Source organism: Dysidea avara, chromosome 6 (assembly GCF_963678975.1).
Source record: "Dysidea avara chromosome 6, odDysAvar1.4, whole genome shotgun sequence".
In the NCBI taxonomy this organism is placed as follows: Eukaryota; Metazoa; Porifera; class Demospongiae; order Dictyoceratida; family Dysideidae; genus Dysidea; species Dysidea avara.
In genome coordinates, this window is record NC_089277.1 from 10,765,112 (window position 1) to 10,793,021 (window position 27,910).

At 38.4% G+C, this 27,910-nt stretch overlaps 1 protein-coding gene across 4 annotated transcripts; it reads left to right on the forward strand.

The window, feature by feature from the left end:
* The first annotated feature begins 5,994 nt into the window (after positions 1-5,994).
* LOC136258919 (dnaJ homolog subfamily C member 8-like) lies at positions 5,995-27,618 on the forward strand. 4 transcript variants are annotated; one of them, XM_066052308.1, is made up of 11 exons: positions 5,995-6,127; positions 8,656-8,818; positions 10,463-10,684; positions 13,058-13,159; positions 14,502-14,558; positions 16,244-16,310; positions 19,797-19,891; positions 22,378-22,446; positions 22,529-22,620; positions 23,441-23,535; positions 27,444-27,618. In XM_066052308.1, exons 3-11 carry the CDS (start codon positions 10,682-10,684, stop codon positions 27,452-27,454), a joined length of 591 nt encoding a protein of 196 aa, XP_065908380.1. In that variant the 5' UTR covers positions 5,995-6,127; positions 8,656-8,818; positions 10,463-10,681; the 3' UTR covers positions 27,455-27,618. The 4 variants fall into 4 exon arrangements, with proteins under 4 accessions (XP_065908380.1, XP_065908376.1, XP_065908377.1 ...); XM_066052304.1 differs by having other exon boundaries at positions 23,441-23,516; XM_066052305.1 differs by having other exon boundaries at positions 10,525-10,684; positions 23,441-23,516.
* Positions 27,619-27,910: the final 292 nt, after the last annotated feature.

The following is a 27,910-nucleotide window of genomic DNA, read 5'->3' on the forward strand; positions in this document are numbered from 1 at the left end:
GTACTCTCATACATAATAATGCCCACCTGGTATATCCATCAACTTCATGAGATAGGTTACCTACTAGGTAGACAAAATGCATTGATAACAATGACCAATTTTTGGCTATAACTTGAGGGTGAAGGGAACAACCATTCTCTTTCACTACACAACACTAGTGGCTGACAAACCTAAAACCTCAGTTTACTGTGGGCATGGCCTGTAGTCACCATTAACACATAACTTTATAAAAATGCAAATAGATTATATCTAGCCTCCCTCACATCATTATAGAAGTCAACTTTGTTTAATGAAACCAATTAATGTGGCCAATATAAGCCTTACAAGTGAGTAATTTATACAAATTTATTAAAGGATATGTAGTGCTTCTAAATAATACTCACCTTGTCATAAGGTACAGGGATGCCATCAATACTCTTAGCCTGTTCACTACTTCTTAGTTTTACGTGGTACCATGTGATGCACCACACGCCATAAGATGCAGATTGGTGCCCAAAAGTGGAATGGATACCTTTACATCACAGGAAATCATGATACTTTATTACAAAAAGAAAACACACATTAATCTATGGGAATGCAAATATACAACAAGTATAAGAAAAAGTTACAAAGAACAATATGAGAGGTGTCTCTACAATCAATCCACTGACTATGCAAATTACGGATGATTCTCATAATAGCCAGCACTGAAGCTATGATGTGTTATCTTGAAGTCAATACTTACGTATGTGGTAGTGAAGAAAGAAATGGGAGACAAGCATGTACTATAGCTGCGACATTAGGCAAATAGGCATGTCTTGGGCTTAAGCAAAGTGACATTGTATTAAAGAAATAAGCCAATTGTGCTTGGCTAGAGCCATCAGTCAATCAGGCAGTCAGTCAATACAAATTTTTTGAAAAAACTTTAAAATAGAAACTTGTTAGAAGTGCTTCGGGTTACTCTGAATGTATTTTAGACTTGACTACAGCTAAACAATACCACCAGGCTGGCATGAAGAAAAAGCAAGGATGGTTTTTGGGTACTATTTTAGGACAGGAGCACCCAAACCTTCATGGTCCCTATACAGCACTACACAACACATTGTATGATACACACAAAGCTAATATGCAAATATATTAGAATATGACCTTCACTTTTTGTTGCTGTTTCTGTAGAAGCTTCCATTGTTATTGATTCCTTCACATCTTACACCCATTATCCTATGAACAATCATAGCAACACTAACAACAATTCTGATACTGTACTTAACCACCACATGTAACCACAAAAACAATCATTTGCTGTAAGTACAGATTTTGGACAATGTTACTCACCGCTAAGGACTGCTTTGGTTACTATGGAAACAAGTCAACCAGTAGATGAGCCACACTGTCAGTAAAAAATGGTTGCAACAATAAAACACTTCAGCAAATGACAAAAACAATACTACAACAAGTCAAAAGTAACATGTCACCTCATGTGTTGTGTTTACAGGTCAGACAAGTACAAGTCATGCAGTCAGTCAGTTAGTCAAATTCTTCAAAATAATTTTTTTTTTTTTTTTTTTTAAATTCGTAGCAACTTTTCGTAAGCGTTTTGGGTCATACTGAAGGCACTTAATTCTGGACTTGGTTATACCTGCCAAGGTGCCATGAAGGTATCGTTCAATACAATTATGAGAAAGTATACAAACCTTCATGATCCCTAACATACACTACTACCATCAACCTCATTGTGTGCTATAACTATTACTGGTACTATTGGACACCATATAACTGCTACTGGTGATTGTGGTAAAGTCTTTAAACTTTAAAACATTACTCATAAACTCACACTACACCACTGATATTCCAGGAGGAAAGTGTAGGACTAGTAACCTGTACTAAGGTGTACTAAGTCTCATGATGATATCAACAAAGTCATACCAGACCACACCCACTATATAAGGACAGTTTAGTATTAGCTTCCCTGGTTAATAATGGGTCCAATATAAAGTTTAATACAGACTTCATTTCACATTTACTTCTTGCATGGCTGCTTTTAGTGTTAACGATTTTGCTCACGTGGGTGTGTACAGACAAACAAATATTATAGGTATAGGTACAGGTACACACACAACACACACACACACACACACACACACACACACACACACACACACACAACACACTATATATATATACTGTAGCCATCTATCAAAATATCAGAAGGTTTTTGATCAAATAACAGTGACAGAAACTCGGAACTGAGCTTCGGACCCTGGCTAATGTTCCAACTGCTTGACTACTGCTATGACATGTACATACACATTGTCATAAACACATATACTATACACAAGATAACACAAAAGATTAATTTGACTTACAAACTCACCTGTTTGGCTTGGACCCACACAAACCTATTTCCAGATCTGGTGACCTGTTTGGACTACAATAAGCAAATTGTCAAATAATAAAAATCATCATCCTGTTTACCCTTAAACACTTCCTGTTTAGTTGAACCAGCAGTTTAAATATTTTTATTGTTGTGCATGGCAATAAAATTATTTTACAAAACCACAACTGGTTACAAAGGAATTTAACTAAACAAACACCACACACATACACCTACACACAATACCAGTCACTCCCAGCTTGAAATATTATATGTGTAACATCCCTACTGGAAATGTTGTGTATGTAACAATATGTGACCGTGTACCAAACGTGTACACACACACACACAACACACGCACACCACACACAAACTAACCAGGTTCAAGTTGTTTGGTCACATCTCTAATCTTCTCTGATACATAACTGAAACTCACTGCAGTCTGAAATAAAAGGACATGTAGTAAACATCTACAAATAAGGATGATTTTTATGAAAGGGTAACATCGAGGTTTATATTTTAAGGTCACAAACACAATGTCCCATCAACACATTTTAGTCAGTCACAACCAGTTGAGCTCAACTACATGGCTAACAACAATATGCTGAATAGTGTGGTGTAGAAGGTTATCTCATTCTGACCCGAGCCAGAAAACTGTCCTGCTTTTGTACAATCATTTAGTAGCTGAGCACTGTAAAAATATTTTGTGCACAATTTCAAACAATCCCATATGTACCATATGGTGGTCTAATATTTTAAGGAGAAATTTTTGTTGTTGATCAACCTTAAAATCAGCAAAAAAAAAAAAATTCTCTTCAAAACATGCGACAGAGAGGTGTCCTGAGTACCATGGTGTCCATATATCCGTAATGAAGGGTTCCACTTATAATTTTGCATTATTGGATACCATATAACTGCTACTGGTAGAGGTGAACCTTTAATATTCATAAATAGGCATAAATTCACATATAGAAATGTTGACACATTTTTGTTCATACAGTAAACTACCCACCTCACTACATTACATCAAACACACACACACACGCAAATGCAGGTGTGAATACGACTTGTTTGGACTATTACAACAAAGTGTGACCTGCTCTGTTATAAACAATTTGGGACCATCCTAACATGTGATGGTTTGAGTTCTACACTTACTGTACACAAATGGGACCATGAACAGACATCTTTATTATCAAAGTATTTCGATGAGTGTTGACTAGCATGGTCATGCATGAACACACAACAACAACTGGTTACAAAAATATTCTAACACACAATTCACACTATGCCGAACTTGGGTTATTGAACTTGAACTCAGGTTGGTTCTTGTTCACACTACATCAGACACCAGCTCAATAGCGTGCGCCAAAAACACTAACACAAGCACACAATGATTAGTTACTTAGGCACTTGATAAAAAAGCACTAGAATCATAGCTAGGAAGTGTAGAGCCAGCTGAAGTCAGAGGAGGTACGATACGCACACGTGAGCACATATGTTTTGTACAGGGAAGCTATTTCATGGGGTTATCAACGAAAAATACGTGCCGATCAAACTCTTTTCTTATGCTTAATCCAACGGTGCAGTCTACCCCATTCAACCCCAGTGGTTCAGTTTCAATATACATAGCCTAATGGAGGAACCGTCATGTGATGAATAACTAGCCAAACAGCAAGGAGAAAACCAGTGAAAATCAGCTGCACAGGTGTCTAAGTAGCTTTGCAGTTTATCAAATCTTGTCTATGGATTGATTTTCTGTGATTTAATTATTTGAAGAATGCAATCACTGCAGATTCTTTTCAATAGTGCTTAATTCGTGTCGTACCTCCTCTGAGCTGAAGTCATACAATGTAAAGGCTGCCATGTTTAAGCTAGTGACTGTTCCTTTTGGAATATTAACATGTCTTCAGAGCATAACTGTCAAAAGAGTCTATTGGAGGTCTGCAGCCATTTTGTAGAACAGTTTTAATATACTTGCTGTGTGGCCAACTGAAGCAAATATTATTGTTAGCCAGAGTTGGCCAGACCAGAATGTGTTTACACTGACTGTATTCTATCCTGGGCCAATACCAATACCAACCCATGCCAGCCCACTTCTCGTTGTTGTGCCATGCTGGACCAGTTCAGCACAACTCGATTGATTCATACTGTACTTTATTTCAAGCTGTGCCATGCTCCCCCCAGGCTAGAAAGTAGTGTGAACAGGGCATAAAATACATACAACTCTAACAAATCAAGTCCATGTATATTATATATGTACTGTTGGACCCATCTCTTCTGATATACAACATAATATACAAGGGAGTGTCACTTTAATAGCTACTATACTATGACGTACAACTACAGTCAAAGTGATGGTCAACAAATAAGGTCAACTTTAATCAAAGGACAATGGTGAAACTACTTTCCCAGGATGGCCAGTGCTCTAGATCTGTAAGTACTGTGTATGAAACTACAAAATATAAAATGAGTCTAGTAAAAACACACATTTTGACAAGTTGATCTGTTAACTTTGACCATAGTCATAGATCAGTAGTGTAGTGGCTAATGGGATGACAGTCTCATGTAGTGTTCAGTGTCTCATGTTAATAATTCTGTGTAACGCTCCATTGCAGTCAGGGTGAATGTTGATTGCTGCTGATTGGAAAAGACCTGTGTGCCTGTTCATCAATTATTGAAAAAAATAAAAGTGCTATTCAACAAGAATGTATAGTGATCTAAATACTGAAATGAAAACTTTGCCTTTCAGAACAGGCAAAGGTAGCTTGATGGCTGCTTGTTTTTAATACACTGATGCTTAAACAGGTTTAGGGACACCAATGAACATTCACCCTGACTGCTGTGGTGGATAGATAGTACAGACTTGTCGTACAGAATTCTTAACGTAAGTGTTAGACCCTTTTTCTGCCCCCCACAAAAAGAAAAACTTGGGTCTGGCTGCACAAGACTGTGTACATAGCCACATCAAATACTAGTCAGTCATCTTGTTATTGATTTACCAAAATCCAACTAGAATGTATCACGTGTCCCATTTACAACAGGATGACAACCATCAGGAACACCACACCTGTTGTTTACCAGTTAGAAGGAGGGTGTACTTCACCACGCCCAATCGCACTCTTGTAAAATAAGGCCACTTCAACTAAATCTTTTGTTTCTCGGGCCCGACCGACCCTATATTTTTCAGCATAAAATAATTATGTTAATCACGTGATCACCTTGTAAAGAGTGATAATGCCACAAAGGAGTTGCAAATTTATCTTTAAGCTCTCAAAAGTAAGTAACACTAAATATCTCAACATATAGCTGCCTACTCACAAGTGATACAGCAACCGTAATAATGTAGCTTAGCCACCGTTTGACTCGCAATATCATTCTTCAACTAGCAAAATAGCCTATTTTTATTTTACCGACCTACCGACCTTTATTTGGCTGAATTTCGCCCGAGAAACAAAAGATTTAGTTGAAGTGGCCTAACTACCGCAAAATAGAATCAATAAACTAAGTAGCAATTCACCTTGCAATTGAGCTCTTTCCGTGGGCTAAGTAGATAAACTTCAGACCTCGCTTCAGAACACCACCTTGAAGTAACTACAATTATCCTTTATAATGCCCAACCTGCAGCTGGTGCAAGGGGTAACACAAGAATTTACTAAGCTTTTACGGTAGACGATCGAGAATCAAGGCTTTTGGAAAGATAAAATCAAGTGATCAAGGCGGCGATAAAACTTCTTGATCCCGGTCGCGAGCGCTGTACAACTCCATGAACTCGTGAGTTGTTTTATGTAGCTTGTTATGTAGTCTACACACACAAAGAAAAAGTAGTGGTCTGGCTACACGAGACTACTACTGTTTTTACTGGTATGGTTGTTTTTGTACCTGTATGCATGTCTCTGTAAGGGGAGCATGTTTGCAATCTGGCTTCTTTGTAAGCAATCCCTAGCTAGCAACCACCAGAACAATTTTTCATTGTGCATTTTACAAAGGCTACATGGGCTTTTTCCGTATAGCGGCTAGTACAGCAATTAAGTGGTTTTGGAAACTCCATTTTAATAGTTTTTGTAATGATTATTTTGTGTGTATGTGTGTGTGTGTGTATTGTCCTGTTTGTGATTGTTGAACTAGTAACTGTTGTGTCTGTTTTTGTAGTTGTATTGTATGTACGTAAGTATTGTACAGACTGTAATGTCTTCTGCAAGGAAAAACGGCTTCAGCCGATTGTGTGGAGTTAAACATATCTATTGTGGGTGGAGGACTGGAAATTATAGTCTCATTTGGAGTGGTCTTAGCTATCACATAGATATTAGAGGCATGATAGTGCCTTGTACTGTCTATTCTGCTAGTCTTGCTGGGGTGAGACTACTATTCTACGTGGTTCCCCAGCCACTTGTGTAGATTACAAGCTGTCTGTGGATCAAGTCACCATCTGGTCTGGGATCTTTTTCTCCATTCAACAATGTTTTAAGGATGCTCTGTACAGTTGCGCGTATGGCTTCCCGTAAATTATATTTTCTCCTATAACTTAAGAATGGATTGAACTATTCTGCTAAACTCTTTTTATTTGCAATAAGCTATCACTACTGCACATTTTAGTTCAAATCCCATGTCTTAACTCACTGTAGAAGGTGACTTATAAATTTTCGCTTCAAACTAGAATTAGTCCCACAGTTTATGCCCTAGAGACTTGATTCTTTAAAAATACATTATTGAAAACTGTACAAACAAACGTGCGTTTCTATTTTTGTTCTCTGGCTTCTCAGTCATCAGATACTCTTCCTCCGCTTTTGTGCTGGCACTAATCAGTCTTCTTTACCTCCACGCCATTCTTCGCCAGAAGGAGCTATCAAAAAACGACAAACGCTCTTTTAATGAATAAATACCATGCTTGCCCATCTGAAATTTTCATGCCTATCGGGTCTAAAATGACGAACTAGTTCTACTTTTAGTATCAAGGTGTAGAAACTGAGGCGCCCGCAGCTGTTCTATGGCCACAGTTATTGTTTCTTAATTGCGTAACCGGAAGATAGTCGGTAAATTACGGATCGCTATATTCATTAGACCACGATGAAGAAGATACAACACTTACTTCGCTTCCTTCATGTATATCGCTCTTCTTTCTTCGTTTGTGGCAGGTTATTTCATCATAAAAGACATTTTCTTGTTGGGCGCGCCACGCGATAAACAAGCCACAGACTAATTAGCTTCACAGGGTTTAGTGTAGGTCCCTAGTGGGATGGTGAATAATAAACATCCTGTCTGTTTTATTGAAATGTGACTGTTCTATTAGAATATTTTGATGGTACTAGATATCAAAGTCAGTTACAATCAAATACTGTAGCAACACTAGAATTATCATTATGGGATCAAGACACACAGTAGTGAGTTGTGTACCCAAGAAAACTGGTGTGCCACGCCATATATTGACAGGAAATAATGCAATGTATAACTCCATACTCCCTTCTCCAAATGATTTTTTGTACAAGCTCCCTCCACCTTCAGCAACGTATATACCGATTGTGAGTAAGGTCACATACGTAATCCATTGGTCAAATATGAGCCCTCAAAGTTTGCCTTAATTTCTTCATTTTGTTTTCTTGTATTGTGAGGTTTCTTTTTCCATAAATTATGAAAGCCAAATATATTTCCTTGAAATTTGGTGTACTATAAGGACATATTAAGGAAAGTTCATGTATTAGTTTGTTGCAAAAATGAAATAGTCATAGAGCTGTGGATGATTATAGGGTAAATGGGAATAACTTGAAAATTGGTGTGTGTATAGGTTTACCATCATAGATAAACATTTTGTGGTTTAATAGAAACTGCAGTGAAAGCTACATAGTTATAAAATATCTACCTTAGTGAAGTTACAGGTTAGTATGTAATAATCTCCGCACATACAGTTTGACCTCACTTAGTGGTGACATGTTTAATAAGCAGGTCAGGTTCCACAGTGATTACTCTTAGTCAATGTGTGTTCTATTAGAGTGTATTAATAATATAGTTTATATATAAGCATCTGAAATTGTGACTGGGCCTGCAAAAATAAGGCATGTGGTACATGATTTTGCCTACTTTTTTAAACTTTCATCACTCACAACTTTTTATACCATTATGATATGGCAATGCAAGTTACAGAATACAAATATTCAGTTCCAGTACTGAGATATTACCTGTAGAGTGATGGGGTGTAGTTTGTGCCTGCATGCCCTGTTTTCACAGGCCCAGTCACAATTGGTTTTAGTGCATGTGTTGACTTGTGTTTGTACACATGTTACTCTGTTCTGTATGTTCTCCTTCAGGTTAAAGCAATAGAGAAGAAGGACTCTGTACTAACAGGACCACAACAAATAGATCGACTGCTTATACCAGGCTCTACCTACAGTGGTGTATTTCACTCTCAACCGCCAAATTGACGCCTCTTTTACTGCAGCAAAGATGAATGGGACACAAAGGAAGACACTGGTAAGTCCATGAAGAATGCATTGTACTTACTGGGGTATGCCGGCCAAAAAGCATGCGTCCAGCTGAAGGGACGTTGAACATAGAAAAATCAATCCCATAGCCTTAGCAGTTGTCAAGTTACTTGTTGAAAGCGTTTTGGGTCGATTTGAAGGCTTGTTTGGGCTTACTTTTGCCTAACCAATACTACCTCATTGTCATCAGGAAAAAGTGAGGGAGATTTTTAGGTGATTTTTTTCATGGGCCACGCCTAAACCTTTGTGGTCCTTACTATACAGTACTATCATACTGTATGATAAGACATGGTTCAACAACTTGGCTAGCAGTCACCGGTAATTCAGCCATCGATGGGTTTTAATTAATCATATGTGTAGGGAAACACTGTACATCAGTGTTACTAGTCTGTGAGAATTTTCTATTGTCAGCAGTTAATATGTGTGTGTGTGTGTGTGTGGGGGGGGGGCGTGTACCTGTATGTCAGCTACAAACAGTACAATAGTGAACTAATTTAATTGAATATTATTACTGTATCTTTTTACAAGCTGCACACTGACCTGACCATACTCTAATTAACCCTGTGACTTAAGACATCTGTTATTATTCCAAAAAGATTGTTCTTAAAACCTTCATGGTAAAAACCTTCTATATGGTATTTAGACTGAAGCTTCACTGAACGCATGTTCCAAAGTGGAACTCCTCTTTTTCAAAGTCAGGTCAGGATCAACCCCCTGTATAGTATAGTGGGTGTGGTGATTACTGTAGTTCGTACTCCTTGATTATCTTAATGTGTTGATTATAAAAACACTGACTGTTCTATTAGAGTGTTTGTGTGTATGTTCTGTTAGAGTAATATAAGCTCTGTAATGTACCATTATCAGTGAGGTTGATTATTAAAATATTTTATTATCTGAGGTCCTGAGGTAGTGAAATATAATTGAGGGAGTACTGCCAGTAACCAGCTTAAACCATCCATCACAACATTTTGGTAGTGTTGGTACGTAGATACACTCAGACCCAAACATATCCTAAAAACAATTTGAAGTATCTACTATGAGTTTCTACACTCATTCAAATGATTGTCAAATTCCTACTAACTACTCAACTATTGAATATGTCTTGTGGGACCATACACAAGTGTTGTTATTGTTGAGGTATTCTTGTTAGGGAGGTGTCCTGATTTCAGTTGTGTACAATAAATGAGACCATGGACAAGTGTCCTGATTATCAACGTGTCCACATTTTAGGGTGTCCACTTTTGAGAGGTTCCATATAATAATGTTTACCTTTTTATTTCAGCCAATTCTCTACTCCTAATAATGTTTCACCAGCTAATGTGTGTTCCTTTTGTGACAGTTACTAGAGAAACATAAGTTGGATAAGATACCTAATAAGGGTAACTTACTTCACCTGTCCCCTTTATATACATACCATTGCCACACCAGCCCATACATCACTGAAGGTTGTTTCTCTTGTGCTCCTCAGAGCCTGAGTGTCACGCCTTATGTATAACTATAGTTAATACATTTGTGTGTGACATTACTGTATGGCTGGGACTGGATTTTTGTAGTTTTATGATTACATGTGAAAATTTCTTAAATGTCATCTTCACTAAAGATTGTTGTTATTTTTTTATATTTCTTTTCATAGTCCTGTGTCCCAAACATGTGCTGTGTTTAATGGCACTTAATTCAACATCTTGTGGGACACAGCACAATGGAGATATGGCTGATCAAACTACTGGATACGTATAATGATGGATGATTATGGGAAGGCTTCTTCCTTTGGGTAGCCTGACAGTGGAAATATTGTTCAGACAATGTGATTCTTGATACACAAAATTCTTGATACCATTTAATCACAAAATTTATGGTAAGTCATTGTCTTATCTGATGTTAGTACATATAAAGTTAATGTGTGTACGCTAGTCCATTTGTTTGTGTCCAATATATCAGATATTGACTGTCATAGGGTTAAAAAATACACCTTGAAAAAGTGGTACAAATATACTGTACTTAGTGCTGAATGTCTATAGGGCACTTGGTCCTATAGCCTGTTTAAAGTTGTTATAGAAAGTATGTTTGAAAAGGTGGAGAAAGGAGAAAAAATCTATGACCGGACTTGGGCAGCCTTGAACCTGCAGCCATCCAATTAGTGCTTAAATGTTTGCAGGAGTCTACCAGACAGTCAGGATGTTTTCTCCTTGTCAATTTCATGTATTTGTATCCATAGCAACTCTAGAGAGTGACTTATTAATAAATCATACAGTCCATGTATCTAGTGTAGGGGAACACTGTACATGTTACCAGTCAGTGTTACTAGTCTGGTATAAAGTGTGAAGTGTATAGTAGTGTGTGTGCATGCGTATGTGTGCGTGTGTGTGTGTGAGGCAGCATAGCCAAGTGGTTAGGGCATCGGCCTGGTAATCGAAAGGTCCCAGTTGAGCCACTTTGGTGTTGTTGTTTCCTTGAGCAAGAAACTTTACTCACCTTGCTCCAGTCTACCCAGCTGTTTAAATGGGGACCTGGTGGCCTGGTGTCAACTGGGGAAGCAGCCCACCCAGCTGTAACATCAATGGGTACCTGGTGTAAACTGGGGAAGCAAATGCCCAACTCTCCTTGTCTCGCTTAGTGGTGTTAGGGTTGTTGTGGAAATTTAGGTTCCATGACCACTCTCCATGAGACCTGGACGGTCCTCCTGCGGGTTACTAGCCCTTCCCCAGGAGGATTTACCTACACAAGGCTCAAGTGCCTGAGTGTGCACAGGTATCCCAGTGCTGGTTCACTGGGCGGCAATAGTTATGTTTCACACGGCTGCCGGAGGCTTTGTGTGTGTGTGTGTGTGTGTGTGTGTGTGTGCGTGTGTGTGTGTGTGTACGTGTGTGTGTGTGTGTGTGTGTGTGTGTGTGGTGCAAAGGGGATCTGCGACTGCGGAGTCATAGGTCAAGGCCACCAAATTCGTTTCAAGTTAACGGTCAAGTGTAAAAATTTCCAACCCACAATCAAAGAGTACTGCTAAGTTGCAGGTCAAACATTGAAAAAGGCTCTTAGTCACAGGCCACGGTGAAATTCAGCGGATCAAGATGGTGGGTCTTGCCCCAAAAGATTTTCCTGCACATGACCCCAGTGCATAAGTGGTACACAGATATCCTTTTGCTGGATAGCAATATCTGTGTTTTGCAAAGCTGTCAAGAGTCTTTGTTTTTTTTTGCTTTGCTTTTTGTAGAATACAGTGTGCATGCACAAGGGTGTGTGCATGTAGATAGCCCCTTTTATTGGGTTGCATGGGGCTACGTCAGACTAGTGTGCACAGTGTATGCACGTGTGTAGTTTGTGAGTTTAGTGCATGTGTGTGATATACAGAGTATACAGTGCTATATATACCTATTAAGCATTAGTACATTCACATTGGTGATAATCATCAACAAAACTACACCTTGTAGATGATTTTCACTTTTAACAAACAAGTAAGCATTATTGAACACACAGGGAGTTTGTGAATTACTGGTATTACCCTTATTTGCAAAGAGAAATTTGTGGTGACCAGAGATATTATAGATGAGTGTACTAAACTAACAGCCCAAATGACATCATAAACAGTTATATTGTTAACATTGAACAGTGCTATTGTATCAAAGGGGGTTATGGGGTTTGGAAAGGTCCAACAGTGATGTTATTAGACTTACAGTATTATGCACTTCACTTGAACAGAGAGGATATGCTAAAATACTTCTCATTGTGGTAGAGACCATCAGCACCATAAGTTAGCGTATAATCCTTCATGTGAAGGTTGTTTGTTGTGTTTCACTCTAGAAACCTTGTATGTACTTTACATCAAGTTTTCCTGTACTATGTATGTCCGTACGTTTGTAGTATCATGCAGATCATCAACTAAATGCCTTTTCTACCATGTCAGTTGGCTGTATAAGTTGGTCATCTATATTATTGTACGTATGTACCTTGATCTTACCAAAACTCTATTGTAGTGTGTGCACCGTGTATGTAGCATACTATTCATACATGTGTATGTGACTTGTGATTGGTGAAAATTTGGTGCATTAGCTGAAGTTCCACCAGATTCCCCAATGCTCCATAGTTAATGTCCGTAACTTATTCATCAAATTTACAGTCCACCAATACTATTTCACTAAAATACAATTCCCGCTAATTATAAACCATATATGTACTTAATATGATGATGTGTGTTAGTGCACATGTATTAGTATTGTTGTATGTTCTCCTTCAGGTTAAAGCAGTAGAGAAGAAGGACTCTGTACTAACAGGACCACAACAGATAGATCGACTACTCAGACCAGGCTGTACCTATTTCAATCTCAACCCTTATGAGGTAGTGACTAATGTTTGAGTATGATGTATCCTTAGTTGTAAGCGCGGGTGCCTATAACACTTTCTTTATTAGCAGTCAGAGGATGCTTAAAACAAATTATGTTCATTTAATTGAGGAGGGTAATATGTTGATTTTAATATAATACAGTGAAGCATCATTTTTCTGTTTATAGAATACATACAAGACAAGTTTGGTGAATTGCAAAGAATTTCAAACACTTTTTTACAAAACAAAGTACATTGTTTTGACGCTTACGTGAAGCGTGTTCTGACAAACCCCGGCCAACCCCATTGTTTTTCAGTTTTGTATTGTGACTGATTAAAGAAAAAAGGTAGTGAAACCAGGTAATACGTAGGTAAAAGGTGGTGAAACAAAAAGGTTGCCTATAGCCCTATACCTGCAGATATACTAGTGGACATTTTATTTTTCATGGTACAGACTGACGTTTAGGTCCACTAGTACAGTATATCTGCAGGTACAGGCAACCTGTCTTGTTTTACCACACTTAATGTACAGTACAATCTACAGGTTTGTAATTTGAATATGATGAGAAAATAGTCTATAATTTGATAGTAATTACAAATATGACATGTTACTGTTACAATTTGGTTGCACAGTTGATTGAGTTTATTTGTTTCCATTACACAATGTCACCTTGCCGTCTCTGTCTTGGTGTCAATTTGTATGTTTAGATGGAATTTCTGTAATCACAATATTTATGTACGTCACTAAGGTCAGTAGAGATCAACTTGAAAATAGGAAATCATGAAAAGATTTGTGCACAATTTCACCAGTGTTACTGCGGTTTTCCAAGTTCTTGCAATGCAAAGCATCATGAGCTAATATTGTGTCAGTAACGTTTAAATTTACGTAACTACACCTGTAATGTTCTGTGGTTGTCAAGTTGTATGCGTAAGGATGTTTAAAGTGCTGTGAGTCAGTAGTTGTCACTGAAAATCTGCTGTTGGACAACTGCACACGCACATGCTTGTATAGTGCGTGATGCTTTGCAATGCGAGCTAGGACTTGGAAAACTGCAGTATATCCAATGAATGATGAGCTTTCTTGCTTGCAGACATCTTAATCAATTGATGTCTCTTAATTCTAAATTTTTTGTCTTTGTGCCCTGGTAAGCAAATGACAAAAGTACTACTATTTTGTAAGAGTGTTTTATAGCTGTATACTGTTGCTATAGGCTATAGAGTTGTGAACATCCAGCATGTGTGCATGTGTAGTGTTCACGCATATATGTAGTTCCCATGTGATCTCAGTATATCGTAGTTTTACTAAGTTCTCATGTGATAGTAAAAGAGATGTTACCATTGTAATGTGTTGATGACAGGTGTTACAGATTGATCCTGGAGCAACTGCAGGTGGAATAAAGAAGTTTTACAGAAGAGTAAGTGACAATGTGTATTGACAGTATAGTATGTGTGTGTGTGTGTGTGTGTGTGTGTGTGTGTGTGTGTGTGTGTGTGTGTGTGTGTGTGTGTGTGTGTGTGTGTGTGTGTGTGTGTGTGTGTGTGTGTGTGTGTGTGTGTGTGCATGCGTGCATGTGTGTGACAGTATAGTAGTGTGTGTGTGTGTGTGTGTGTGTGTGTGTGTGTGTGTGTGTGTGTGTGTGTGTGTGTGTGTGCACATGTGTGTGTGTGTGTGTGCACATGTGTGTGTGTGTGTGTGTGTGTGCACATGTGTGTGTGCACATGTGTGTGTGCACATGTGTGTGTGCACATGTGTGTGTGTGTGTGTGTGTGTGTGTGTGTGTGTGTGTGTGTGTGCACATGTGTGTGTGTGTGTGTGTGTGTGTGTGTGTGTGTGTGTGTGTGTGTTTGTGAGTGTAATAAATTGGTCCCAATGTGGTTCTATTAACAGTATCATATTATCATGAATTACATATTGGAACATTGTTTACTTGAGGTGAACCTTGAGAGAACAGGTGTACATGATAGTTCATTTGGTTGGCTTCCACCCATGTTATTCCCCTTCAACAGCCTCACTAACTAGTAAACAACACTGTTATATATTCATGATACTTCATATCTTCTCTATCACATCTTCCCACATGAAATCTCTTTAATGTTTAGGCATTTTAATAGTGGATAATTTCTCTTGAGGCTCACCCTTAATACAGTAATTCTTTTGGTCAGTTTAATCGTTCCCAGAATAAATTATTAATTTGTTAAAGAGGTGTAAAACTTAACATGGTCACACGTTTTTATGAAAACAATTTCAGTAAACCAGCCATGCACCGAAGGCCAGCTGTACCTGGTTTAAAAAGCTAAAAAGATCGTGTCAGCCCTATTCAATAATGTGTTCATGAAACTATGTTTGGGACCATGTCAAGTAGGTATGGTGAACTTCATGACCTCATTATAGTGACCATATCAAGTAGGCATGGTGAACTTCATGACCTCATTAATAGGACCACCTCATTATAGTGAGACCATATCAATCTATAGGTCACTATAATGAGGTGGTCTTATTAATGAGGTCATGAAGTACACCTTGGCTATGTTTGGGACCTACTTGATAATGGTTGCTATAATGAGGTGGTTTTATTAGCCCTCTAACCATATATCACAATCATCGATCTAATAACTTATGTGCTGAATACATTTGTTACAACTTCTTGTCTCTTTAACAATGTTGCACAGTTACCCTAAAGTCCTCTTGGGTCTTGAGCTAACAATGGGAAGAGGGAAATTTGGCAAATTTTTGTTGCTTACATTTACCTGCCAAAGTTTTCCCTCCATACCACACAACATGTTTCCACTATATAAACACTACACAACACCTACACATTATCACTAATGGTATGTTCCTATCTTATCATAACATGTGGTGACCACTAGTCTGTGTTGTTATTAGCTGGTCAACAGTTATTGTAGACAGTTAGTTTACTAGTAGACATGATGGTACCCATACAAGCCATCCTGCTGTGTACCATGTACTGATCTGTCCTCCACTATTAGTAGAGGAGGTCATGTGACCTCTATAAGGCTAAAGGTCATACATAGTGTATGTTTGTTAACAGTCATGTATAGTATATGTCATGACCTCTGATATGTTATTGTATCTATGTAGTTGTCAATGTTAGTTCATCCTGATAAGAACCCTGGTGATGTGGATAGAGCACAGAAAGCATTTGATGGTATGTAGTGTGTGTGTGTGTGTGCGTGCGTGCGTGCGTACGTGTGTGTGTATATAGTAGTGTAGTGTAGTGCGTTTGTGTAGTGGGTGTGTGTGTAGTGTGTGTGTGTGTAGTTGCGTGCATGCATGCGTGAGTGCAGTGCTTGTAGTGTAGTCTGCGTGTAGTATAGTGTGTGTGGCTGTGCGTAGTGTAGTGTAGTGCGTGTGTGTGTGTAGTGTAGTCTGCGTGTAGTATAGTGTGTGTGGCTGTGCGTAGTGTAGTGTAGTGCGTGTGTGTGTGTAGTGTAGTCTGTGTGTAGTATAGTGTGTGTGTAGTATAGTGTGTGTGGCTGTGCGTGTGTGTAGTGTGTGTGCATGTGTGTTCTGTGTGTTTGTTTGTTTGTGTGTTCAGTATGAGTGCTATAGTGTGCATGTGTTACATTTTTTAGCATCTGTAAAATTTATTAATTTAAAATGAACTAGAGTTCCAGTGACAAAAAGTACGAAACAAGAAATATGCATGATGATGGCTATCACTACGAAATAATAATTTTATTGTACTAGTTTGTTAACTTTTTATAGCATAGCTATGTTATACATGTGTGGCTGTGACTGCTTTATTAGAATATCTCAATCTCTCTGCTTGTCTCAAATGAGCTACATATTAGAGTAAGGGGTGTAGTTTGCCATGTAAATTACAGCTAGAGGCGTGTTCACAGAGTACACTTATGGTTATTTAAATGTGAGGCACATGTTCTGATCGTTTAGGGGTGTGGTCGGATCAGCAGTCATTTTATAAGTGCGGTTACATGTATCTACTCCACCTGCAGTCTTCAAATAGTTATGTAACACTTTCACACCTCAGACCAAAGAAGCCGCCTTGGCTACATTTCATATGTAGCCCAGTTAGCCGGGCTACATACGAAATGTAGCCGGTCTATAACTGGGCAGTGATTATATAGACGTTGATGCTGAAATCGATTGTGGGGATCGATCAACACTCACGTATTTTGCTATGAAAACCACTCAGATGGAGAGTGTTTTGTTATCCTCGCCATCCTACAAGTTGAAAAACGTTGGGTTAAGGTAAAAACATTCGATTGTTTTCGCACGTTTTCAAATACGGACACGCCCCCATTGGACACGCACGCTAACACTCTGCACGGAGTAACCACTCTACAAGCAAGCTTACTTGTCTAGGCCTTTAGTGAACTGCGTAGTTTTCCCATAAACGATTCAATAGCACTGATTAAAACATTAAACTCGCGCAACGGAAATTCTCCATGATATCTCTAGGGTATGTCCGTTTATCATAAGCGTTTATCATAACCAGAACGTACTAGCTGCTGACCCATAATCAAAAATTTTAGGTATGCATATATATAATACATTCGGTGGCTGCACTCGTATTGGCTTGGGTGATTGAACAGGCTATTAGCCTAATAAGTGTTACATATTAGCTGTAACATGGGCATTTGGGCTTTGCCTGATATGTATGCCCTCATGCCCATGTTACAACTATTACTTGTAACATCTAAATGTGCTCCTCTAAGGAAAGTGTTGATGTAGAAAATTAACATGTCAGTATGGTTCCTTGCATGAAGATGACATATAACTAAAGAAATGCAGACTTGTCAGAACCACATGCCACCAGTGAGTTTGTTATTGTGACATGGAATGGTGGCTGTGTGCTGCTCCGTTTGGCCTCTAGCATTGCAACTGTGATCAGACAGGCAGTGAGGCAGGCAGACAAAAATACAAGTTTTGATGATTTTTTAAAAATTCAATATATATTAAGAGAACTTTTAGGAGAGAACTTTTAGGAAATGCGTGTTCACACAATATGGGCACGCATGACGACACTAGGTAGAGGTGTACCGATAATCGGATCGGCTACAATATCGGCCACCGATATGGCATTTTTTACCAATATCGGTATCAGTACAGAACAGCAGAAGGACCGATATCACTACCGATATTTATACAGTAGCAATAGTTTGTACATAAACGGATTATGCGTTGATTTTCTACGTTATTCATGTGGCTCTTTAGTGCCAGTGGCTTATTGTTCACTCTGCAACAAGCGCTATGAGAAGCCATATAAATACACGCGATTCTAGTGTTTGTTGCTGGAAAGCCTATCACAGTCTTTACAAATGAAGCAGTTAGTACCTTTGTAACAAAAGAAGGGTCACAGGATAACCAAGGAAACTTGCTGTACCAGCTTTCTCACTAGCCATTAGAATGCGGAGTAATGCAGAAATATCCATTTTAGGCTTCATGGGAGTATACATAAAAATGTTTGTGGGTGCCTAATTGTCTGGATTGCACAATAGAAACTCAAGCTGTATACCACCACAGGCAGAGTATAGCAATGAATACATGCACATATTGTTATAGGGAAGGTAAATGTACACTTTTGTTTGCTTAAAATTTTAATGCAAATATCGGATTGACTATCGGTTATCAGCTTCTTTGGTTACATCAATATCGGATATCGGTACATGCCAAAAACCCATATCGGTACACCTCTAACACTAGGTGGGGTAACTTAATTCTTACAGCCCACAAATAAACATAGATTAAAAGTGTGTTAACTGGACTACTTGGAGAAGGTTAAATGAACACTGTAACTACAGTGGCTTACTTGTTATGAAGCGATAAACAGCGATGAGTCGTGTGTTTGTGTTTCAAAATTCTTGCCATGTCTTTTAATTTCGATTGTGGGTTTACTCACGAGTCATATATGGCCTGATAGAAAATTTCACGAGGAAAAGTTGTTGCAGAGTGATAGGAGCAACTACCATCGAGTTATCTATCATTTTGTAAAGGTATGTAAAGGGTTTGCCTGTTTCCTTACTGAAAAGTTATTTTCACGGCGAGTTTTAGCCTCACCATTTAGCATTAGGGCAAACCCTAGGTATCATTTTAATCCTTGTTACATCATAAGTAGAATGACGTAAATTGCATAACCATGGGATGGATGCTTCGAAAGTTACAGTGCTATGTGCAAGGCATGCGTCTTAAGTTTAAATCCAGTTTTCTGGATTATGCGGGCTTAAGGGTTAATATTCTGCCGCCTGTGAGTTTTTAATGCTGGATATACGCTAAGGTTATTCCATAAAGGTGAGTTTTGTTGTGTATGGTGTTTCTATGATGGTTTTTAGACATGGTACTTTTAGCAGTGCCTGTCACTTTACGGGTGAACCCTACTACCGTACTGTTTGATATTGCAGCTAGAGTCTGTGTTGTATTTATTAGCCATCGAATTTGGAAGTAAATATCCTAATAGAATGGTCACAGATATTTTATTCTAATAAAGCAACTTTACCATAAAAGGGAAGAGTTTATAGTACTGCTCTAAAGCACAACAGGCAATTACACAAAATTAGTAGTCCCAATGGTATATCGTTCCTAGTGGTTAAAGTGTTATATGTACATTACAGCTGTCAACAAGTCCCAATGGTATATAGTTCCTAGTGGTTAAAGTGTTATATGTACATTACAGCTGTCAACAAGGCCTACAAATTGTTTGAAGATGAAGAACAAGTAAAATACTGTGAGGCCATAGTGGAAGAGGCTCGCTCCCAGCTGGAAACAAAGGTGTGTATTTTTGTGTAAACTGTAAAATATAAGATTGTATATTAAACATTGAGACAAATTCACTGGGCAACTGCTAAATGATGTCTTCAGCTAAGCATAACTCATTCACTGTTTGTCATCACTTATAGACCCAAGATGTGCCCAACTGCAGCAGTTACAATGGGTGCATCCTGGACTTACCTTTGTCCTCCTTTGTGTCCTATTTCTTTCTCCACTACCGTTGATTTGTGGGTAGCACATAATGTGCTGACTATTGCAGAAATTATCTATGTAATTTCTGTAGTAACCAGATTGATTACAGAGGCTCTTCTTATACTGTCCTTTGATTGTAACACTGTGTAATGGATGGAAGATACAGTAACTGAAAATGAAGTGGAATGACTACTTAGCTTTCAGTAATTGATAGTAATGGTGCACATTCAGGTGTGAAATGATAATGTCTGGTGCCATTCTATCCTTTGAAGTTGTAGGCCACTCTGATGGCATTTTTAGGCTTGAACCTACAGGGTCGGGTCATCCAGGTCAACCGAGTCATGTTTTGTCTGGGTAATCCTGGTTCTGACTTGATTATTTGAGTCTGACCTGAATTGGATTACATGTGAAATGAATTAATTAGTTTGCTAATATATCATCCTGCTACAGCCCAGCTTCTTTCATGAGCCATGCCTACTTATCGGGATTAGTGTCTGTAGGCATATGCGGAGCCACACCATTCAGCCATGCCCATTTTTCAGTAGTATTGAAGTCTGTACTAGTAGGTATGCACGAATCCACGTCCATTGCTGTCTGCAGGACAGGCTTACATGGAGTCACACCCACTAATTAATATATGAAAAATTATAAATTTAAAAATGAAGTAGGAATCCAAGCAGACCGATGGTAGCTATTACAGCATAGCTCGGTGGGAAATCCCTACTTTGGCATGGTATGTTCAATGCCAAACTAGTAGGGATTTCCCACTGAGCTATGCTGTAATAGCTACCATTGTTCATCTCTTGTTTCACTACTTTTTATCGCTTGGATTCCTACTTCATTTTTAAATTTATAATTTTTCATATACTAGTTTGTTTAGGTTTTTGTTAGCTACGTAAGGCATACAGCTAGCTATAAAACGTGTGACTGTGCTATTAGGATGACTGCTGTATTAGAGTATCTCGAGTCAGCCTGCAAAGATGTGCGCTTGCCCAAAAGGGTGTGTGGTTTCGATCAATTATAGAGTATCTTGAGTCAGCCTTCCAAATTGAAGGTGTGTGGTCACTGAAATACAGCTAGTGTGCCATCGTGATTTCAACCGATAGATCGATAATGCGTAGGATAAAGAATGGGTGTGATCTTGTGACGTATCGTGAAAGCTATCTAGTACCGGTACCTCCGTACAGTAGCCTATGTCATAGATTATATAAGTAAGGAATATATAATCTATGCCTCCGTACACAAGCGTCGTCTAAGCACCTTAAATAATCTTGTGGCATCTATTATGCTGCTTAAAGAAAGTGTTGCTACGGAAAATTAGCGCCTCGATATGGTTTCGTTGGATGAGGAAGACAAGCAGCCTGATGGAAGGCACAGAGGGTACACACTCGTCTGAACCCCAAAAGGCACATCCCACTGGTGAGTTTGTTATTGTGGCATAAAATGGTGGCCGTGCACTGCTTCATTTGGCCTCTAGGCTTGCGACTGTGGTCAGTCAGTCAGGCAGTCAGTCTAAAATTCAAGTTTTTGGCAATTTTTAAAAATTCTGTATCCGGCCACCTGTAAGTGTTTTGTTGTATTTAATGCTGTTTTATGTATTATATGGACTAGTACTATTCTGTAATGGTAATTTTCGATATCTCTAGGATGATTTTTAAAGGTGGAATTTTGGGCGGCGCGCAAAAATTTCACCTGGATTCCTACTTAAACGGTACAACTGTACCATTTGACAGTTGTTTTACAGGGCTTGCAGAAGTCCAGCATCTTTTGTTAGCCACATCTACTTAATGTCAGGAATGTTTGATACTGTTTGTAAAGCATATGTGGAGCCTCTCTAATTTATCAGTAAGGTCAGTTTAAGCCACACTGACGTACACTGGAAACGTATTTTACTGTCTGTTTTCGTTTAACTACCCTTAACACTAGTCCAGCACCCAAAATGCAGCTCTTGGTAAGTATTTTCTATTGTTTATTGATGATGTCATATGATATTTCTATGATGGTTTTTATATGCAACATTTTTAGCGGTGTATGTCACTTTAGAAGGAACCCTACTAAACAGTATTTACATACTGTATAATACTGTGATGGTCCATACTTGAATTGAAAATTCTTATAACGTGCTTGTACAAGTGTGACCATTGACAAGTGTCCTGATCATTGTATCAAAGTGTCCTTAGTAGTAAGGTGTCCTGATCTCAGGGGTCTAAATGTATTTACCCTAATACAATTGCCATAAACATGTGTCCTGATTATCAAGCTGTTTTACCAGTTATGTTTCTATATTGTGACAGATAATAGAGAAACGTAAGGAGGCTAAAAAGAAAGGCAAGGACTTGATAGAGGAAGACATGCCTGAGGAGGTGAGGGTCACATCATATATTGTGACTACTACTGTAGGATATGACATACACTGGTTATGTGATGGTGTGATTTTCCTTATAGTATTCTAAACAGCTGAAGAAGTTGATCACAAAGTTGTTTGCTGATATTGAGATTAAAAAGAAGGAAATGGAAAAGGCTGAGGAAAGAGACAGGTAAACTTATTGACAACAATACTGTTTTCATAGCTTTTGTTGGTTCATGCACTCCTGTAGATGATAAGTTGTATACTTTATATACAGTGAAGGCCACCTTTCTTGTATGACTAACTTGTAGTGAGATGTAGGGTAATAGCTGGGTTTCACAGAGAGTGCTGTATTTGGTCATTGGAAGGTTTCTATTGAATTATATATTACACACCCAACCAGAGCAGATTATAACTAGCACTTTCGTTGATCTGACATTATGTCAGATCAAAGTCAAAAGTTGATCTGACATGATCTGACATTGTATGACAATGCATGTGCAAAGCAGCTATGTTAGTGGGTGTGGGATGCCAAGCTTTGGGATGTGGCAGCATGCCCTTCAGGAAAATTCTAAGAACTTTGTGTAGCTGGAATCAACGAACAAAACTTAGAATAGTACGTTCAAACTTTTTAAAGTACTGTACAGACGAAGGTGACCACACAGCATCACAATAGTCCAGTAAAGGAAGGACAAAAGCACAGCACAATTTCCCCTTTAGGTACACTATTATAGAAGCACTTTGACTGCTCTATTAGAGTAGCTGACTGTTCTATCAGAGTATTTTTTAGTGGAAAGTAGTCAGCCATTCTTGACCGGTTCAGTTGGTAATTGGGCTGTCTTCAAGCTAATTTGTCAATAAATGTCTGATGGCCAACCGTTATAATCTGCTCTGCACCCAACTCAGCCATGGGTTATAGTTATCAAAACACAAGGTGGTCTTCATTCATGAGGTTCCATTGTGGAGTAGTTTATCAAATGTCATTAAATGTGTTCTTATGTTATCTTTAGGAAACGTCAACTTGATGAGGAGCAGAAACAGATCAATGCCATCAAGAAGGAGAAGGAATGGAAACAGGAATGGGATGTCAGTATACTGTTTGTGTGTACGTATTTATCTCATATTTAATGTATACCATGGCTCCGAGGGATTTTGTTGATATATGCACCCAAAGCATGAGGGCCGCATGCCCGAGGGCTAAGCATGTATATATCAGCAAACCCGACACAGTCGTCACTCGTGGTGTAAGTGATAGGTGAAAGAACTACATAGCACTCATCTTGTTTCTTTTATACATCAGTGTCTGATGATTGATAGTGGTTTTAATAACGTGGGTAATAGCTGTTAGAACGTTGTTCATACGTCAGTATGCTTTACACACAGCTCTAGAAAAATTGTGATTGTGGGATCCGGTTTTTTTAGTGCTAGCATTTTGTACTACATTAAGCCTACTAACTTCACTATTGGGACAGTAAGTAAGTTAATATATAAGTTAGTACTATACGTAAGTTACTCACCTATTTAAATCTAGTTGTCCTCTTTGTGTCTGCTCAATGGCTACGTAGTACATAAAAATATGTATCCATGCATTGCCCAAACAATTATTTTACTGATTATTCGTTGTTTAGTAACTCTCAACTTAGTAACTACACTGAACCTAGCCTAACCTGTAAACCCAAACCCATAATCAAATACTCCGTGTCGCTCAATATAATGAGTCAAAACTATTGTATCTTGAATGTGGGCATCAAAGCCATGAGCAAACCGCATTCCCTTTCCTGGCAATATGCGAATTACACCCCAAGCGGCGCCTTTTAATGCCCACGTTAAACTCATAGAACAGTCATTTACATTTTATGGTCACTTGACCAAAAGGCGATGTGCAACTTTTAATGGTAAAAACTGGATTAATTTTGAGTACAGATTATAGTCAAAGTGTTATCCTTCTGATATTCTTCTATGAGTTATTACTACCCCCTAGAACTAAATGGTCCCCCCAAAATACTGCCACCAAACTTCATCATACAAATTATTGTACAACAAGAGTTTTAGTATTTCTAACGTCAACAAAAGCAAGTAAACCCACAGATTTTTATTATTTTTATTTTACTTTTAAATTACCAAAATCCAAGTTTTAGTCTGCTTACTTCACTGACCACATTTGCAAGGCTAGAGGCTAAATGCTGAATTGTACAGTCACCATTTTATGCCACAACACCTAGCTCACATCTGAAATGTTTATGGTTACAACAAGTGTCTGCTCTCTGCACCTTGCCTTTCCTTTTATTTTCACTCCTGCTGGCCATCATCTTGATGCAACTAAGCCATATATCAAGGCATTAGTTTTCCATAGTTACACTTTTCTTAAGGAGTGTATTTAGATACTGCAAATTATTTGAAGCACTTATACTACCGTAAGAGGTAGTGTAGACCCAGTAGATACCTGTAGCTGTGTGATACGTAGGTTTGCCACTGAAAATAGAGCACGATCACCATGCTCCTTAATGATCTAGATGCACTCATTAATGGCCTAGCTGCACTTATAAAATGATAGCATGGTGACCATATGTCCCTTGAAATATCACATAGGCCAGAGACTCAGTTGATACAGCAGTAGAGTGTTATTAATATGTCATTATGCTTCCACACACAACACCAGAAAAGTTGCAATTATATGATCTAGTGTTTTAGTTTTACCATTTTGTACTACTTTAAGCTACTAACATTGTTATTGGGACAGTAAGTAAGTTAATACATTAAATTAAGTACTTACAGTAGGATTGCAAGTTACTCACCTATTTACATAAATCTAGTTGTATTGTTTGTGTCATTCTGTGGTCTGCTCAATGGCTGATATGTGGTCGGTAGAAATAAACATTCATGCATTGCCCGAACAATTATTTAACTGATTATTTGTCTTAGAATATCAACCAGTGACTACACTGAGCCTATCCTAACCCGTAAACCAAAACCCACAATTTAATGCTCCATGTCACTTAATACAAGTACACAAAAAAATTTGGAATTTTCAACTAAAGTAGGGACCATAGCACATCGATAAAAAGTACTGAAACAAGTTGGACTACTAGTCCATGATATTAAATCACAGTAAAACAATAAGAAGTGTTATATCTCTACTATGCTTGAGTTATCAATGTGCTATGGTCCCTACTCTAGTTGAAAATTCCAAATTTTTTCATGTACTTGTTTGTTAACTTTTTTTGTAAATAATTTTATTATGACTGGTGAACCCACGCATACCACATCTGAAATGCCCAGCCCCTTATTGTCTGAAACGTGAACTATCCATTACGCTTCGTTGCCAGCTATGTTCAACCCATTGCAGGGCTGGAGCCCATAGATTTTGAGTGGTCCGGCCATCCATGGGCTGCAATAAAGGTCATAGTCATGCACACTACTCAGTTTTTATTGATCTAATATGATCTGTAAATCAGACATTATCTACGTTGGTGTATTACTTAACTGCATGTGCTATAACAGCATGCTAAGCTAGAGGGGTCAGTGGGCATGCTCCCCCAGGGAAACTTTTGAAAATAGATACTCTGAAATGGTATCTGGAGGCTATGCAAAGTGCAAAGTCTCTTCTTGTTGTTAACATCAATGGTAATTTTGTGCTACATTACCAATTAATTGAGTTTCATATCTGACTATTATAGCTAGTAGCTAATTTTGTTTTCATGGTGTATACAAAAATTTCTCAACATGACAGTTTAGTTTTAGATTGTAACTGCATGTTAATGCATGACATGTATGATCAATTAGCTCAATGCAGTGTGCCATGCAGATGACTCACTGGGTATTTTAAGACAGTTAACACATATGTCATGGCTTAGACTATAAGTACTGAATGCTTTATTAGAGTATCACGATGACTGTTCTATTAGAGTATATTTTGGTGACTGCTCTATTAGAGTATCTTGATCTTTTCACTAAAATCAAGTAGCTGAAAAGTGATTGGCCGGACTGTGGGCTCTGGCCCTGACCCATTGCACAACATTTCAAATCAAGAACTGTTCGTAAAGCACCTCTGCAATCCACGCATACCAATAGAAAGAAATCATGCCACGCACCCTAATTATATTAATTATCGTCTGAAAAGTGAAGTATACATTATGTTTCATTGTTGGCTATGTACAACCCGTTACACAACAGTATGAATCAAGAACTGTTTGAGAGCACCTCTACTTTCAAATTAGCCACTATGAAAAATGCAGACGATTTCCATTATGAAGGGAAGCCATCACGTGCTATCGCCAAATCGACACTTTTCGCTGTCAGCAAAGATGAATGGGACACAAAAGAGGACATTGGTAAGTCCATGAAGAATGCATTGTACGTACTGCTGTATGCCAAAAGGCACCTGTCGGGTCGAAGCAACGTCAAACAGTGAAAAATCAAGCCCATAGCCTTAGCCGTTATCGAGTTACGCTTGTCTGAAGGCATCAGGCAGTCAGTCAGTCAGTCAGTCAGTCAGTAAAAAATTCCATTGAATAAAAAAATTGTAAAATTCCGTAGCAACTTGTTGAAAGCGTTTCGAGTCGATCTGAAAGCTTTTTTGGGCTTAGTTTTACCTAACCAGTACTGCTTCATCATCGTCTGGGAAAATTGAGATTGGTTTTCGGGTGATATTATTTCGTGGGCCACGTCTACTCCTTTGTGGTCCCTACTATACAGTACTATGATAAAGAGTCAAAGTGTATCATATCTTTACACTGGTTGGGTATCAAAGCCATGAGCAATCCACATTCCCATGATATTGCTCAGGTAACATGTGACTGAGCGTCGCCTTTGAACACCCATGCTAAAGTGATATGCACGCCGTATAATATGTGCCATTGCTATAAGAGTCCCCAATGGTGTTATGTCAATACAGTGTCACATCTGAGAATTTCTGTAATCAAACTATTCTATATATAAGCTTGCCTGATCTCTTTTATGTACATTTAGATGTTTCTCTGTGTTGTTATATTGCCATGTCATCATTGTATATAGGCTGGTCGTGATGACAGAGTTGGTAACTGGAGAAGTTTTCAGGGGAAGAGGAAATCCAAACTACTTAAACCTCCAAAGTTAAAGACAGAAAAAAGAAACACATAAGCACACAACATATTTACGTCATACATAATTACATGTAGTTCTCAAATTAGTTACAGTAAGGTTAACTAAACTGTTTCATTATTGGTAAGATGTAGCTACGGAGTAACTCTACAAATGTACATTAGACTACACCCAACCACTTTACTGGACTACCTGGATTACGACACAGTCATAAATGAAAATAAATGTATAGATGTAAGACATCCCAAAGCTATCATACAGTGCAACAGTACTGTGTAGTAGGGACAATGAAGGTGTGGGCGTGGCCTGTGATAAAATGTCACCGTGACAGTATTGGTAGACTAAAATCAAGCCCAAAAGTGCCTTCAGATTTACCAGAAACATTTTTGTTAAGTTGCTAC

Excerpts from the sequence above, each read along its gene's own strand:
- LOC136258919 (XM_066052304.1), top strand. Across the intron at positions 16,311-19,796 it reads AGCACAGAAAGCATTTGATG|CTGTCAACAAGGCCTACAAA; the intron begins GTATGTAGTGTG and ends TGTACATTACAG. Across the intron at positions 22,621-23,440 it reads AAGGCTGAGGAAAGAGACAG|GAAACGTCAACTTGATGAGG; the intron begins GTAAACTTATTG and ends TGTTATCTTTAG.